This window comes from Apis dorsata, unplaced genomic scaffold (genome assembly GCF_000469605.1).
Source record: "Apis dorsata unplaced genomic scaffold, Apis dorsata 1.3 scaffold_357, whole genome shotgun sequence".
Lineage (NCBI taxonomy): Eukaryota > Metazoa > Arthropoda > Insecta > Hymenoptera > Apidae > Apis > Apis dorsata.
Window position 1 is genome coordinate 147,772 of NW_006263622.1, and position 18,110 is coordinate 165,881.

The 18,110-nt window shown below is 21.1% G+C and overlaps 1 protein-coding gene across 1 annotated transcript in view; it reads right to left on the bottom strand.

Annotated features, from left to right (window-relative positions):
- Window positions 1-57: 57 nt before the first annotated feature.
- The window catches only part of LOC102675463, a 19,423-nt gene continuing 1,370 nt past the window's right edge, over window positions 58-18,110 (bottom strand). Inside the window, exons 2-4 of the mRNA XM_006618511.2 lie at window positions 16,222-16,517; window positions 864-1,126; window positions 58-218 (exon numbers count right to left, since the gene is read on the bottom strand). Of these exons, the coding sequence (XP_006618574.1) occupies window positions 168-218; window positions 864-1,126; window positions 16,222-16,321 (414 nt within the window). The 5' untranslated portion in view covers window positions 16,322-16,517 and the 3' untranslated portion in view covers window positions 58-167. The remainder of the gene's footprint in view (window positions 219-863; window positions 1,127-16,221; window positions 16,518-18,110) is intronic.

The window sequence follows — 18,110 nt, forward strand, 5'->3', positions numbered from 1 at the left end:
CATAGAATTTGAAAAACAAAATAGAAAATTATTAAAATTATAATGTAACAACAACCAGGATATTTTATTAAAATATTTTCATTTATCAATTTTCATTTTATGTTTATTTTCTAAAGTTTTTTAAATTCTTTGTTTCAAATTCAAAATATAACAGAAATCCTATCCGTTTATTTGTTATTAAGTTCCATGTCCGGTTGATGAAGACGATGTGACGTCAACTGTAATTTGAATCATTAATCATTGATTATTGAAATATTATTTTTAATTTTTAAAAATAAAATATAAAAACGAACGAATGGCTTTCATCAAATATTTATATATGATACATTAATCACTAAATATCAATTAAGCATCATTTGCATGATATTTTTACAATAATTATTATTAAATCACGTTTTTAAAAGAAATAAAAAGAAGCAAAGAAGATTAGGCTAAAAATATTGAGATAGTGTGGATTAGGGATCTAATTCTGGTCTGATCCAATCTTGATTTTAATTAGCATACAAGACTATTATGCACAGGATATAACTTACAGAAAAAAGTGCTGAAGTATATTAAGTTTTTAATGAGATTTTATATAACGATAAAATTTTAATATAGTTAAACTTTTGTTATCTGAAACATTTATCATCCAAAAATTATACTATCGTTCTATTATATTCAAACAATATACAATACTTAGAATCTTTTATATTAAATTAATAGGGAGATAAAACTACATACAAGAAAGAGTCTACATACAATTATCTATATATTATAAAATAATACTAGTATTTATACAGATAAATTTAAATTTATGTTATATTCATTCGTTTTTATCTTTTATTTTTATTTTTTTTAAATAAAATATTATTTAAATATACCCATTGTCGAACGATGAAGGATAATGTGAAAGGATTAAATCTCGAAGAATCTTGATGACGACTCTGAGAAGGAAGTATCTCTGTCTGTTCTCCAAACTTTTTTTCAGAAACATCGAATTCATTACGCGAGTTTAAATCTTCTATTTCTCGATGTCTACTGTTAATAATCGTATCATCATCTTGAAGCATCTTCTCTCGTATATTTGGATCGAATCTCTTGCCGTGACCACCGAAACAGGAATGTCCAAATGCAGAACAACCACCTGTTAAGATAATAAATTCATATTATATTTTCGTGTCACATATTAAATATTATTGATTCCGATTAATTAATAAATATTCTTTTTAAATCAAAGTGGAAATTTAGAAATATTAAAAATCTATGTATATAAAATGTTTAATATAAATGTGTATATATAAGAAAATTTTAATATTTAATATTTAATAATATTTAATATTTTTATAATATTCATCTATATTATTCAGGATATCTCATACTTATTATATTAAAATAAATAAGTGTTGAAAATTTACAAGATTTTTTGTAATTGATTTTTATATAAATATAAAAAGATGAAAATTTTTTAGAAAAAATATCGTGTATCAATATAAATTTAATAAATTTATTACATAGATTTAATCATATATAATTTATTCAGTTAACAATAGATTATACTTTTGTTAACTATATATAATAAATTATTCCATTCAACTAATTTTTAACTTAAAAATATACTACAATATTTCAATATGTTACAATTCTCTATTATACAAATTATTCAAGAACCTAAGTTATATTTTTTTTATATTATATAAATAACACTTTATATTCATCTAAAAAGGCAAAAATAATTTACAAACTAAATTAAAGCTTCATTTAAATCATTAAAATAATCAAAAAATAAAAAGATCGATAAGTTGATATATTTTGTCAATAAATAAAATTTTAATAATCAAAAGATTATTTTTTAAAAAATTTTATATATTATAAAAATAATTTAATTAGATAAATTAGAAAATTTTTAATCAAATTGTTTGAAAATATAAAAGAAATAATTTATGTAAAATATAATAAACATTTTTCAAAAGAATTATAATAGAATATAAGTAAATTAAATAGATTGGTCGACTATAAGAAACAAGATGCTGTATAAAATTTAAAAGAATTAGCATATGATAAACAAGACCATAAAATTTAATTTCACTTTCAAATTTACTTTTTATTTCTTTAATAACATAATGAAAACATAGAAAAACTAAGTAAGCTTTTAAGGGATTAGTAATTGGGTCGTAATAATTCTCAAGATAAAGTAATACAAAATATTTTATTTCAAAATATTTGAATGAAATTAAGTTTCAATAACAAAACTAAAAGTAATAAAATTTATTTTTAAAGTAATTCAAGTAATTATCTTACAAATATTAAAATATAATGTTAATGTACCTTATAAAAATTTATATATATATTTATTATGATTTTGGTAATTAATAATTTCTGAAACAAAAATAAAATTAACAAATCTAAAATTAATAAAACCTGAAAAAAATTAATATTGTAAAAGGTGACAAATATTATTTAAATAAATGCAAAAATCTATAAAGGTAATAGCATAAATTAAAGCTTTTCAAAGTAAAGTTGTATAATCGATTATTAGAAGGAAGTGAAAAAGAAGAATGAATAACGCGTTTTTAATCCATAAGCAGAGAATTTAAAGAATATAAAGAAAGAGAAAAATGTTGTATTCTTAAAATGTAAATGAAGATTGTAAATCAAATGCCATTCAGAACAGAAATTGGAATAATAATAATAAGAATAATAAAATATTTAATTTATATTTATATTATGAGAAAAGCTAAAAAGCTTATAAACAAAAAGAGAAAAGAAAAAGATTCTTAATTGTTTTAATGAGTATCTTTATAATATAAATGAGAGATCCTATCAACAAGTTGTATAACTTAATTAATAATCATACTGAATATATAACTCGATAATTTTTTTTATGAAAGCAAAATTTATTTACAACTAAATTTTACTTTGTTTTCAAGTATCGTATATAAAACTGATTCTATTGTATCAAAATTCTTGTATTCAATTGATCATTATTACAACATAATAACATACAATTATTTATTATTACGATTAAAATGATATTCACATCGAAATTGCACGAATTCACTCATTCTCCATCCACTAAAAAACACATTCCATGTTAAAGAATAAGTAAAATGCGCCCTTTAAATAATTTAAAATGGAGTGGTATTCACACTTTATGTAAAATGGAGAATCATAAATCGAGTGTGACACAAGAAAAAAAGGAGAGAGATGGGAAAAAGAAAAGGGCAAAATTAAAAGTCAAATTAAAAAGCGCGGCATGAGACGTGATTGATCCACGGTGAGAAAGCGGATCAGAGAAAAAGAGAATTATAACCTTATTCACTCAATTATTATCTGAAGACTGGTTCTAATCGATCAACGGTTTCGAGCCTCTTTCCTCGACCGCATCTTGTTTTTACGTTTTAAAAGCTTCGAAAGCTCTTTAAAAGAGCTCGATCGCGAGAGACCTCGTTACCGATAAAGATTATCCTCTTACAAAGCTTTTTATGTAAAGAGATAAATATACAAAATCATAAAAATGATCCCTTTTCCATTTCTCTTATTTTTGGATCAGTTATTTTAAATCAATTGTTTCATGTTGAATTGTATCTTTTGTAATATTTAAAGAATTTGTCGCCTCCTCCATCCAGAATAAGGAAAATTTAAAAAAAAAATAAGATAGATTAGAAACTAGATTAGAAATTGTCCATAGATCATTTCGAGTATTTATCCAATTATATAGCATTTTCAATTTTTTTTTTAAATTGCAATCTTTTGCAATATTTAAATATTCTTCCACAAAACAAAACAAGATTAAAAGAATTAATGTTTTATCGCGATGAGATGAATAATTTTGAATATTAGCAAAGAAGAGAATATTAACAAATTACGTGTCATTCATAAATTAAGAAATTTCCAATGACAAAAATTCATCGATTAATCATGATTCCAACAATTTTCTCAAAATAAAATATGGCAGTCCATTTAGTAGTAGATTTATAACTATCATTGCATTCATTGTTTAAAAAAAATCTCTGTTCAAAGGGTTAAAAAAGACACATTAAATTTCTTTATCGAGATCTTTTTAATGATAAATCGTTTTCAGTCCAATGGGAAATAGAAAATGGAAAATGGAAACATTTAGGCGATATGGCAAAATGTTTCTCTCTCACTTTGTACTTATGATCGTGGACGAAATGCATTCCATGACTGGACAACTTAATCTGTTAGTTCCAATTGGAGTCGCAATCGCATGTATCAAGCGTGAACGAGCTTGGCAGCTCGCATGATTCCATTATTTCTGGATGAAAGATGTGTCAAATTATACGTACACGTTTCAGCCTGTTTTTATTACTGTTTAGCACCTTGATTCATCATGGCACTGTTTTATTCTTGATAGAATTGCGATACCGTTAAATTATCGCTCCTGTTGTTTTCTACTGTTACTATACTGCTGTTAATGTTTTAATGCGATCCGATGTATTCGGAAGTGTTGTGTAACTAACTGTGAGTGTTCCTCCAATTATTTAACATTTAGAAATGATTTATCGTGTTTCGACGTATTTATCGAGTAAATATTGAATTCTTGACTTCTCTTCATTATGCGATTTCTATTTGTATAAATAATATAACGATGAAATGAAAAAAAGCAAGCAGAAGAAAAAAAAAGAAATATATGGAAACGTCGTATAAAATTAATATCTTAATAATTTTAATAAATTAACAAGAATAATCACTAGGAATAAAATATAAAATTTACATAATAATTTTCACATAATAATATATAAAATTATATTGGAAAATTATGAATATATTATAAGTATTGTATTGTTAATTTAATGAAAAATGGCGCTGAATAAAATATGAAAAAATATGATAAATAAAATTAATTGAGAAAATTTCACATTTTTCTAACAAAATCGATTAATAAATTCGCTGCTGATTTTGGCGCGCAAGTTGCACGTATTCAAATGTTACGATATTTTTCAATTTATAAACATTTTACGAAGACAATTAGAGAAAATTTAATTGTCTTGGGTATAGTGGATATTAACAAATTATAAATCATAAATTAAAAAATTTCCAATAAGATAAATTTGATAGATTACGCTGATGGAATAAATATAATATCTCATTGCCCAAGATTGTTTAATTAATTTTAACTTCAAATCATCTTCTTAAATCATTATTCAAATAAACAAAACAAATACTTAGTGATTTTTTATACATGATAAAACTTGAATCAATTCAATATTATTCACTTTAATTTTATTTTGATCTTAATCCATAGATTAAAGGGAAGATTAAGTAAATATTCTAAATCTCGTTCATTATGAATATGAATATTTATAAAAAAAAATTATTTTTCAAATATTTACAAATGTATCTATAAAATTTCATAAATATTTTAATACGAATACTTCTATATATCTTTCTATATTACAAAAAAAAAAAAAAAAAGAATTGTAAAAAATCCCATATAACGCAAGTGAACTAGAATGAATTGAAATAAAAATTAATTTCAAATTTTTATATATAAAATTCTATCTATAAAATTCATATTTATTAAAGTGTACTATTTTAAAAGTATTTTTAAAAATACTTAACGAATAAATAAAATAGTATGTCAAATTAAAATCGCTTTCAATATCTTTTTTTCTCTCTCTTTTTTTTTGATAAAATAAATTCCATTAAATATGTTTTCAGAAATAATGTATTTATAAAAAGGACTTAAAAAAAAATACAAGTAAAATAATATGCTAATTTAAGATCAATTGCTATATTTTTTTTCTTTTTTTTTTTTATAATGAAATATCATTTAAATTTATTTCTAAAAATAATTGAACAATACATTTATTAAAAAATATAAATAAAGCGTGAATGGAAAATCATTTTTGATGTCTTTTTCTCTTCTTTTTTCACGATGGAATAAGTGAAAATTTACTCTTTATTTCCAAAAAATAATTGGACAGTCAAGAACAATAAAAAATGCTTCCTAAATTTTCAAAGTGATTTTCATATCTCAGAGTTTCAAGTAAGGTAAAACATCGTGAAAAGCAACAGTAAGGAAGGAATAACTAGGCTCGACCTCGTTGTAGATAGAAATGACGTTTTTCCTGAGTCTGAGTGATTTGATAAAAGCGATTCGTTTCTACAAACTCTATGAATCCCTACTGCATTTAAAGAGCGACATAACAATGGATATCTAGTATTTTATCTATTTTTTTAATCATTTTTTTGTAGTATGATCAAAAAATTTCTTATACAATATATATAAATAAAATTATAGTAATATAATAATACATGAATTTAAATATTTTTGTTTATTAATTAATAACTTAATTATTTTATTTATTTCTCTTATTATGTACTTACTTTGATAAAGTAAAATCAATGCATGATTTATTGTATTACTGTACAACTCCTAATATTGATACTACTATGTTATTTATTTTATACATTTTTGATTATAAAATGAAAAGGAATTATTAATATTTATTTAGCAATGCAATGTTCAGAGGAATATTTAAATTTAATATAACTTATTCACAACGATATATATATATATATCTTGAAAACTTTATTAAAATATATAACAAATATATAACAAAAGATATTAATAAACAATATTTAAAAAAATTTAAGATATTGAGAAATACATATAGATATGCTATGCAAAAACACAAATATAAAGTAAATTTTAAAAAAATTGATTTTTTTTTTAATTCTTAATTTTTAAATATTTTAGATAAATCTAAAGTCTTAAACTTTACGAAAATCTATAAAAAAAACTTTGCTTAAGTTTAAACTTTTATAATTTGAACTTCTAAAGATTAAATTTCATAACTTTTCAATATTTTAGATGTACTTAGAATACTTTATTAGAAAATAATATGAATTTAAAAAAAAAATCGTAAAAAAACTCTAATGATTTCACATTTTCACGTAAACTTGGAACCCTAAATATCAAATATATCATAGACTATAGAACTAGAAGATCGGTGCAGAAATCAATTTTCCGATAAACTAATTGCAAGAAAAATTACCTTAAATCACGAGCACACTTTATGCAATTATTTTTTTAAAAAAACCGGAGATGTACCATTCATTAATCTCACGATCGAAAATATTTAGTCTGTAATCGATAAAACAGTAGTACTTCGATAAATAACGAACTTGTTGATACGTAGTATTCGCCTGGTAATAAAGATCTAATGATTGTTTCCTTTTATTGCGTAACGAAAGTGCATTCCGTTGTTTTCCAATTTCCAGGATCTTCTAATTTTGTTTAACTGCGTGAAAATTATTTCCACTTTCTATGAGATTGTCAGTTTTATACGTGATTACCACTTCATTAAATATATGTAGGTAATATTTTTTTATTTTGTCTCGAAACATTTGAAAGTATCATGATAATAAAGTAAGAATGAGCCAGAAAGTAAAATAAAATATTAATAAAAGTAAAATAATTTTTTAAATCATTCAAATCATAATGTCCATGTTAAATGTTATGAAAATTTTAATAAAGTTACGTAACGTTTGATATTATTCGATAATTCTGATATCGTTGAAAAAGTTAAATCGATTGTTTGATACAAATCTTAATCGTTCTAACGAAAGACGTAACATTTACCCAATTAAAGGCAAGAGATAAATGAAGTTCATAGTACACCTGGATGAAAACAATGGTTTCACGTTAGTTCGTGTTGCAACTAACAATTGTGATTGTTAATGAACCAATCAGATATTCTAGAGAGTAGTCAGAAAGGAAGATGATTAGTTATTTGTAACAATCTTTTGATTAAAGATTTCAAAGGAGTAATATGATATTGACTTTTTGACAATCTGCTGAACTCATTAATATCTAATTTTTAAAATAGATGATCAATTCCTGAAATATTTAATATTTACAAATTAATCAGAATACTAATCCTTAAATCTATGGTCAAAGTTTCAGATATTATTTATATAATTTTTGACTTCAATAATTTTTTGCTAATAAAATTCTAATCTTGGAATCGATAATAGATATATTATATCAAATAATATTAGGATTCTAGAGTTGAAAATTTTTTGAAGAAAAAATAATAATTTAATTTTAATTAAATTTAATTTTATAATTTTTATAAATATAAATTTAATAAATAAAAGAATACTTATGAATATTAACATAAGAATATTAACAGAATTAATGTAATGATAATATTGGTAAAAAGAAATATTCGAGATTTGAGATTAGGCTAGATACAGTAATATAGGCAAATTATGATTCAACAAGTAGTAGAAGGCCTTTATAGCTAGTGAAGTAGGACAGTAATGATTCAACAAGTAGTACAGATTCAATATAGTGGAATCAAGTAGAATAGAGTCGTTATGATCAGAAAAATGAAACAATTTGATTATAGTCTATTAAATGAAGTAGCTCGATTTTGGTCAGACATAAAAGATTTATAATATTGTAATATTTCAAGCAATGTTATTATATTTTTCAATTTTTATTAATGTATACATATTATTCAAATTTAAAAAGATAGATTTGATATAATTTTAAATTTTTATAAAAATAAGTTTTAATGAAATTATTTATCTGTAATATATATTGTAAAACTTAGTTTAAAATTTATAATTTGATTCTACCAATGTTAGAAAATATATTTTAAGTATATAAATATATAAATATTTTAATAATAAAAATGAATGAATTATAAAATATAATTGTTATATATAAATCAAAGTTGATTTTAGTAATTATAATTATTAATTATAATTACTTTTTTATTTCTTTCTAAATAAAATTATAATATTTTTGATAATAAATTTTATTTTAAAAAATATTTGAAAAAACTAGAAAAAAAAATTAATTAATGTTAAAAACAATTATAATTCCCTATTTATAAAAACCATTATATAATTTGCTTTGCGTTAAGGTAAAATAAGATTAGCTCGTTATAATAGAATAAGTGAGTACCTCTTGATTCACGAGAACCTATTATAAAAGGCTGCTATTATCAATCAATCAATCCTTATCGATAAAATTATTGCTAAAATAATTTCTTAATTTTTCTAAATGAAATTTTTCATATTCAAAGACAATTTATCTTATCAATTTTTTTAAATAAATTAATTTTTTTATGCATTAACAGTGAATGCATTTCTTTTTAAAGAAAAATTTCTTAAAAATGAACTTCAACATAAAAAAAAATTATATGGTAGTTATAAATATTTAACTGTTATAAATATATTAGTTATAAATATATAATTAACATCTTTGAAATGCTGAGAGAGAGAAAGAAAGAGAAAATGAGAAAGAGCTATGAGATTCATAAATCATGTTTTTATGCATAAAAGATGTAAATTCTGCTTGAATACGGTTCTTTTTATTTTTTTATTTAAACCAATTCATATTTAATCAGATATTGATCCTTTTCTACATTCTGAAATATACGAGTGTAGTAAGAGATTACACATATATATATTATGATAAGCCGATATGATATTGACTGTGATAGTGGTAATAGAGTTGGTACAAGATATTTTTGAGTTCATGGTAAGTAAAAATCTTTTCCCATCATACTTTTCATACATCAAATTATCGCGAGTAATAAGATTTAGCCGAATGGAATTGCAACGAGTAAGACGATTAAGGAAAATAATGGCATCTCATGTGAAGTAGGAAATTTTGTTATATTTTTGATCGAAAGTTTGTATTATATTTGTTATATTATGGAAATAAATAAATATATATATATAAAATATAAAATTTTAAAAGAAAACAAAACATACATCAAAAATATATATATGTATATGTCGATGATATAAAGATTATTATGATTTTATTTATGATCTTTTTTAAAAATTTTAGCACTATTCAATCTTTATTTTTTAATTTTTTATTTAACTTTATAATAAATTAGTAAGAAATAATTCTAATAATATGATTAAATAAATTTTGAAAAAAATAAAGAAGAAAAGTAAATTTAATTAATTTTAACGATATATTTGTCATTTCTATCAATATATCTTTTATTAATGTATGAATAAAATCTATCAATTATTTCTGACATTTAATTCCAAATTTAGAAATAATAATATTTCATATTAAAAGTGAATATATTAAATGAATTTTAAAATGATTTTAAAATAGACAGATACAAAAATATATATTAGCAACAAAATAATTAATATATTAATTTAAATAGAAATTTGTAGATCAGTATGAAATCAATAAATATTGCATTAATATTTAATTTATATTTGATCATTTCTATGAATATTTAATTGTTTAAGAAATATTTAATTTATTATTTTTTCGAAAAATATTATAAAAGCTCAATTCTTATATTCGTTGGATTTTAACTTTTCAGAGCATTTATGAAGATCTGATGAAGTATATTCTCTTTGTAAAAAATTTTTTTTTTATTTAAATGTAACTTTTTCAATATGATTAATTAAATCTTTTGATCAAGTTGATGTAAAATTCACACAATATTTTCTAGCTTTATAATTTAATTTAGAAGTTTTTTGATAATTAATAACTTGTAAGTTCGAACGTGTAATTGCATTTCTAGTTTACTATACCTCTCTAAAATGATTAAAAAAATTATAATGTTAAAAATTAAGAATTATTAAGAATTAACATAGCATAAATGTATTTTTAAACTTTAGCAAAAACGAATGTCAATCAATTGTTTTTATAAATAAAATATAATTCAATAATGAAAATTAATTAAAATATAATAAAATATAATAAAAAAATAAGAAGTAAAACATTACTCTAACATAATATAAAATATATAAATAATGTAAAATAATTTTTCTTTTAATTTTATTCTTCAAATTATTTCTAGTCTTTTCTATATTTAAATAATTTTTGACAATGAATTAGATAATAGATATATACTTAGAATTTTTAAATGATATATTCATTTATTTATCTAGTATTATTTATTTTATTATGCATTCAAATCATTTGTCAACATTTGAATTTAAATGTAAGAAAAAAATGAAATATAGAATGTATTTATGAATCTCTATTATATTCTTTGTTGTCAGTATTACACAGGTTATTAAACATTCTTCATAGAAAACCAAGATTATGCTATTATATGAATTATTTTTTATTAACTTTCAAAAAGAATAATAATTAGTATACAAAAGTTTTTATTTTAAAATGTATAAATCAATATCATAATTATTTTATTATTTTATATTTTATCATTTTTTAGAATAATCATATCAAATAAATCTTAATTAACACAAATTCAATTGCACATTTCATATTTTATATTATTAATTATTATTTCCTTACTTTCATTACTTTAGAGTAAATTTAAGTTACTTTTAAGCTTAGAATATTAATGAAAGTATTTTATGTCCATCATTTATCACCATATCTAAAAAATTCCAGGAAAAAACAATTATTTAAAAATTCTGAAAAAATTAGAGATCGTATAAAGATATCTTTTTACAAGAGAAAATTATTTTCAAAAAATTTTAGAAAAATAAAAATAATAAATGTAAAAATTAAAGAAAAAAGAAAAAAATGTTACTAATATTAAAAAATAATTCGCATATTTTATAATAAAAATAATATATCTTTTAACGTGCATTAATTTTATAACTTTCAAACAACAACATAAATAAATCTTGAAATAAATTTAATTTGCATTTACATTTTCTACAATTAATTAATTTGATCATCACAAATAAATGTAATATGATTTATACTATCATATAATTTAGCAAACAACTTAATATCTACCATTATTACTAATTTGTCTGCAAATTATAATTTTAATTCTGATTTTTGTTACTTTTATTTTACAATATTAAACGATAATGTTATCAAATATTTCCATCATTTAGAAATATTTATTTATTGATATTATATTGGTTGCATGAAACAATTATTATGGACAGTAATAAAAAAGAAATATTGAAAAGGATAGTTTGACTATTATTCAAAACAATAAACAAGTAATTTATACCAATAATTATGTCAATATAGAATAAAAATGTGTACTAAATAATCATAACAATTCTTGTACATTAGAAAATTTTATATAATAATAAAAAAATCAATCGTTTCGTTCCGCATAGCTTATATATAATACAATTTACGATAAATTTGTGCAATCTATCTTATAATAATATTAAAACCAGTGATAATCATTTTTAATATTCAAATAATTAAATTCTAAAGTGTAATTAAAGGAAATTTTTGTCTAAGAAAAAGAAAATATGTGAATATGAAAAAAAAGATGTCACGTGTTAAAACACGTGATATTGAAAGAATTGAAAGAATAAAATATTCCTGAAATTAATAGCATATTTAATTGAAAATTTTCAATTTTGTATTAAATTCGAAGATATAATATTTTTAACCAATATCATTTTTTTTAGAAAATTCAAAAATTCTCAAATTTCAGCCTATTTGAGAATTTTTTGAGCTATTTGAAGAAATTCTAAAATTTCCTTTAAATTCATTTCATATTTTTTGTATATAATTTCTGTTTAAACTCTGTTTAATAAATATCCATTTGAATGTAAAAAACAATTTTTTCATAGTAAAAATTTATTATTATTATTATTTTTTTTTTTCAAAATAAAATTTTCATTTTCATCTTTTTCGATTCACATTGATCAAAATGGTTGTCATTAGCCGCGATTCACTTAAAACTGAGAATTGAGTTGATCGAAGGAAATCCACGATTAATTAGCAACGAAAGTATCAACAAATATGAACAAATCCAATTACGCACGAACACCGAGGGTATAATATGAAACTGTATGGTGTTCGTTCGTATCTTTCCTACTCGTCAATTTTTACGTAAGTTCAAACTGAATTTTTACATTATATTTTACGAAACGAAGAAGATAAATTCAACAAGATGGAAGCTTCTCACGATAGAAGTTGAAAGAGAAAATATCAAGATTATAAGGAAACATTAAGATAAATATTAAAAAAATTGAGATAAATTAAATGAAATTAAAATAACTGAGATGATTAACATTGAGATGATTAACTAAGAAATTAAAGTTGAAAAAAGAAAAATTAAAATATTAATGAAAATATGAAATTGATTATATATAAATGTAGTTCTCTAAAAAAATCAATTTGTCGATGATATTGCAATAAAAAATTTTAAAATTATTATTAACAAAATAATATACAAATTAGTTAATAATTATTTAATATTTTTCAATTTTTAAACCTAAATAAATATAATAAATATATCAAAATAAATTATATGAGAAAATGAAAAAAAATTATGAGAAATATCAGTTGCATTAAGTAAAAATATCAAAAATTTTCTTTTCGTTTATAATTCTGATCTGTTTCTCATTTTTGTTTCAACCTATACAGTATGCAAAACCATGCATGTAGTTAGCTTAACAGATCAGGTATAATTTAGTTCGATAAACTAGGTATTAAAGTCAGAACAAATGATTATACCCATATTATTCTATATGAATGTTATCGTTCCAGTTAAATTATGAGAATGTTAAAACTCAATGTAATAAACACATCTTCATTTGAAAATTTTAGATACATTAATTTTATTTTAGAAAGTAAATGCAATTAATTAAAATTTATTCATTTATTTAATGCTAAAATTATAAATATTAAAATTTTTCTTAGAAATAAATGATAAGCGTTTTAAGATTTTAGAATTGATTTTTATATATAAAAAATCTTCTAATTTCTAAATATATTCTTTTCATAATTTCAAAATGCCTCGCATTTCTTCTTTACTTCCTACATATTAATTTACATACAAAAAAGATTTCTAAAAATATTTTTCTGAAATCTCTAAAAAAGAAGAAAAAAATCTCTAAAAAAAATTGTCAAATAATATATTATCTATTTCTATAATCAAAAATTTATATATAAAATAATTTTTAAATACATTTTTATTTTCAAAATACTCAATATTCCTTCTTTACTTTCAACAATTTCTGAAAATTTAAAAATCAATCACATTTCTGATTTCCCTCGTTGATTTTTTTACTATTCTCACCCACATAACTTTATACACACATTCTTTCTTTTCGATATCTCATTCATTCATTTATAATCAAACATTCGGATTAATGCGTAACATTGAGTGGATAATCTTTGTTTGCCATCACGATGGAACTAATTTAAGTTCAGGTTGCATCGAACAGCCGAGAATTATTCATTCGATTGCTCTTAGAGATCACACGCGACATAAAATGAAGTTTTTCTTAAATCAAGTTCCCTATCTCCTGCAAGGAAGGAATATCAAAGGTTTCACGAATACTATGCGCCTTTTTTTCATTTGATACATGAGATCTGGCAATAAAGTTGACAAAACTAAAACTGATCGCGATAAAATTATTATTTTACTTGTTTATTTGCTGAATATCATTATGATTATCTTCAAAATACTTCTTTTGAAAAACTATATATTGATCTTATCTATTCTTTAAAGTAATTTTGCAAATTGTTTTATGAAATTCAGAATTATTGTTATATTATTTTTGATGTCATTATTGGCATCAAAATGTCTTTCCTTCAAAAGTTAATACAAAGACAGCATTAAAAGTTATTCTGCAAAACCATTTCTAGAATTTTTTTGAAATATAGATAATACATTATCATAAATTTCCAATAGGATATATAATATTCAGCAAAATTCTAATAGAAGTTTCTAATTTTACATAACCAACTTCATTATCAAACTTGTATTATCAGAATGATTTTACGTGCAAATCAAAATTAAAGAAATGAAAAATTCTCAAATTTTTTTATTTGAGAATTCGTTTTTTCAAAAATAATTGAAAATACGATTTTTATCGGTTTTTGCTCGCTAAATGGGCGCCATGATTCTTTGCAGGGGTCAACAGTTGTACAATACATTGAATCATGAGTATCTTCATTAAGCTTTGACCGGAACAAATTGGATTATGGAAATGTTCGCGAATGTCTAATTATGATCTATGCAAAAGCTAGAAAATTGATTATGAACAGGAAGATATTGCAAAAATGGAATGATAATGGAGTGATGGGAATAGTATAATAAGAATTAATAACTTGATTGATATTTTTGAGTTTGTCATTATTTTGTTTGTGCTACTTTGGAATAAATAACTTTTGATATATAATTTTGTTAAAAAAGTTTTGTTTAAAATCGATTTTTATTTTTAATAATAAAATCTGCAAAACTTTTCAGATATCCTCATTTAAAAATCATTAAAGAAAGTTATTTGAATATAACTTTGAATTGATAATATCTTAAATTATTTAATATTTTGATATTATATTAATAAAGAATATAGATGTATAAAATAATCTTTATATATTTTTATATATAAAGAAAAAAAAAATCATTTTTATTAAAATACATTATAAATTATATCATATTTATTTTTTTAATATATATATAAAGTTAATGTATATAAAGCAAATAAAATTCTTCTTAATATAAATTGCTTTTAGTAATGACTTTGTAAAATTCTATTTTCTTTTATCTAACTAATAATAAAATATAGAAAGATGCATTAAATTGCAATAATAATATTTCGAAGAAACATATAATTTTATATTTCTATTAATTTAAAAATACAACACTTATAGATAATAAATAATACTTTTATAAACTTGTTGTGAAAATGAAATTTTAATTGTAATGTGTTATTCTGCGTAAAAATAAAAAATTTTAAACTTGTTATCTTGAATCTTAATAATATTATAGAAGAAATAAGGTCCAAATAAATTAATTTTAATCTTTTAATATTTTTTAATTATTTATGTATAGTATGTTATGTAATAGTAAAATAATATTAATAATATTATATATCAAAATTTTTATCAAAATATTTTACTTCACATATTCTTATTTTTCGAAAACTCATATTAATAATATGAAATTAATTTCAAGCAAAATAAATATTTATTCGCTAACAATTGCAAAATTCTATTATTCGAAAGTGAATCTCGAAATTGCATGTTCTAAAGTATTTTATTGCGTGACTAGTTTTCCCATACAAAGATAAATTTATTTGTGTCTTTGTTAAAAAATAATAATACAATACATCCAAAAATATTATCAAGAAAATTTATCTTTTCAACACGAAAAAATAAATTTTAAAAATAATTATTATCGGAAAAATTTTGTTTTAAAATAATTAGTAATAATATTAACAAGTTTGATACTTTAAAAATATACTTTCCAAAAAAAAAAAAATAAATAAGTTTGAATAATATTGAAAATTAAATAAAATAAAAATATTACTCACGTTTAGCATAAGAATTATCGGTGAAAGAAATCAGGATTATTAGCGCGTAAATGGACGCACAGACAGATAGTGGAAGACCGGAAGTCGCATTGTTCTTCATTCTGGTTTTTCTTGCACCCGTTCCTCACGAGTAATAGGCAACTGATGGATAAACTAAAAGAATCCCGATGCTTTCTCGATGAGCAGGTGGTTGTAAATGAACGAAGGAGACGTTACGAGGTCCTTCTTTTACGGGAGCGGAAACCAGAGTGGCGCAGCCGAACATTGTCGGGTCGAGCATGCTGACTACGCAGATACTGTGGGTGGTGTATGATACCGGTCATGTACAGGGTGTTGATATATACATTGTAAATGCAAGTTGATAAAACTCGTTGAAAGAGATGTAAGTTCGAGAGGCATTTAACTCGTTTGTCAGGCCGAGTTTCATTACACGTACTTTGTATACTTATAATACTTATAATACGTATGTAAATATTCGTAATCGTGTTGCTTTAATATAATAGATTGTTACAATATAATTTAAAATGATTAAAATTGAAATAATATAATGAAAATAATTATATATATATATAATTATATTTCTATCTGAATAAAAATCAATATAAATTTTGTCAAAAATATCTGCAGATAAAAAAATCTAAAAGTTAATTTGATTGTTTTAATAATATATTTTTATATTTGCAATTTTCTACAGAACTTTTGATGAAACTTTTCAAAAAAATGAAAATTGTTGTTCAACTCTTTCATTTTATTCTAAATTTGTATTAAATTGTGTATTAAAGTTATTGCATTAAAGTTAACTAAATGGTTGTAAATCTTTTGATTAGATTCAGATTTTACTTTGTAAGATATGTATTTATAGTATATATTTATATTTATATATACTATTTCTGTAATGTTTATCTGCAAATTCATAGAATTGTTCTTACTTTTAAAGATATTTTACATTATTCCTTTACAAGATAATAGAATATATTGAAGAAATAATTATACTTTTAGATTACTTATAAGTAAAGAATAAATTTTCTAAAAGATATTATAAATCCTTTCCATTTACTAATTATTTAAAATTTAATTTATTAAACAATATTTAATTTCTAAATAATCAAAAATATTTTTGTATTTAAAATCTTCGATTATGCTATTTATTATTGAAAAATATAATCTTTTTTTCTTTTAATAATTTTAAAATTTATTCATACATAAAAAGCATTTTGAAAATACCCGAGTAAAGAAGTACATAATTTAGCTGATATACTATGAAGTTAGATATAATTTTTATAATCAAGCTTATCGTTAGGTCACTAATCCCGTTTATCATCAACAAGAAAAAAAATGCAAAGTGCACATCTGATCATTAATCTTGATGTTTATTCTATAAATGTAATTTATTTTTTAAAAAAAATTTATTAAAAAAAATAAAAAATATTTTTTTCACAAATATAAATCTTTTGTAAAAAAAAGCTAAAATTTTTTCAATCTCTTTGCCATTGATATTGATATGATTTTATGCCTTGACATAAATATTTTTTATTTTCAAAATCATTTAAAGTTTAGAATGCAATGCATAAACAAGTGTAACTTCTGTTTGATTATTTTTTCTTTCTTTTCTTTTGCAAAATAGAATTGTATTGTTTCGTATATCGTATAACTCAACTGAAAAAAATCTATTTCCATTGAAAAAATTGTTGATATTATACATTTTTTTTTTTGTATTCAATGTATCAATATTTTTGGTTTCAAAGTAAAATTGATAGAAATACAAAGAATTCATTTTCAAATTAAGATTTGATAATTGAATTTATATTTCAAATTGAAAAAAATTAATTTATAATTAAATTAATTTTAGAAAAAATTATAGATAGATTAGATCTATATATATATATATA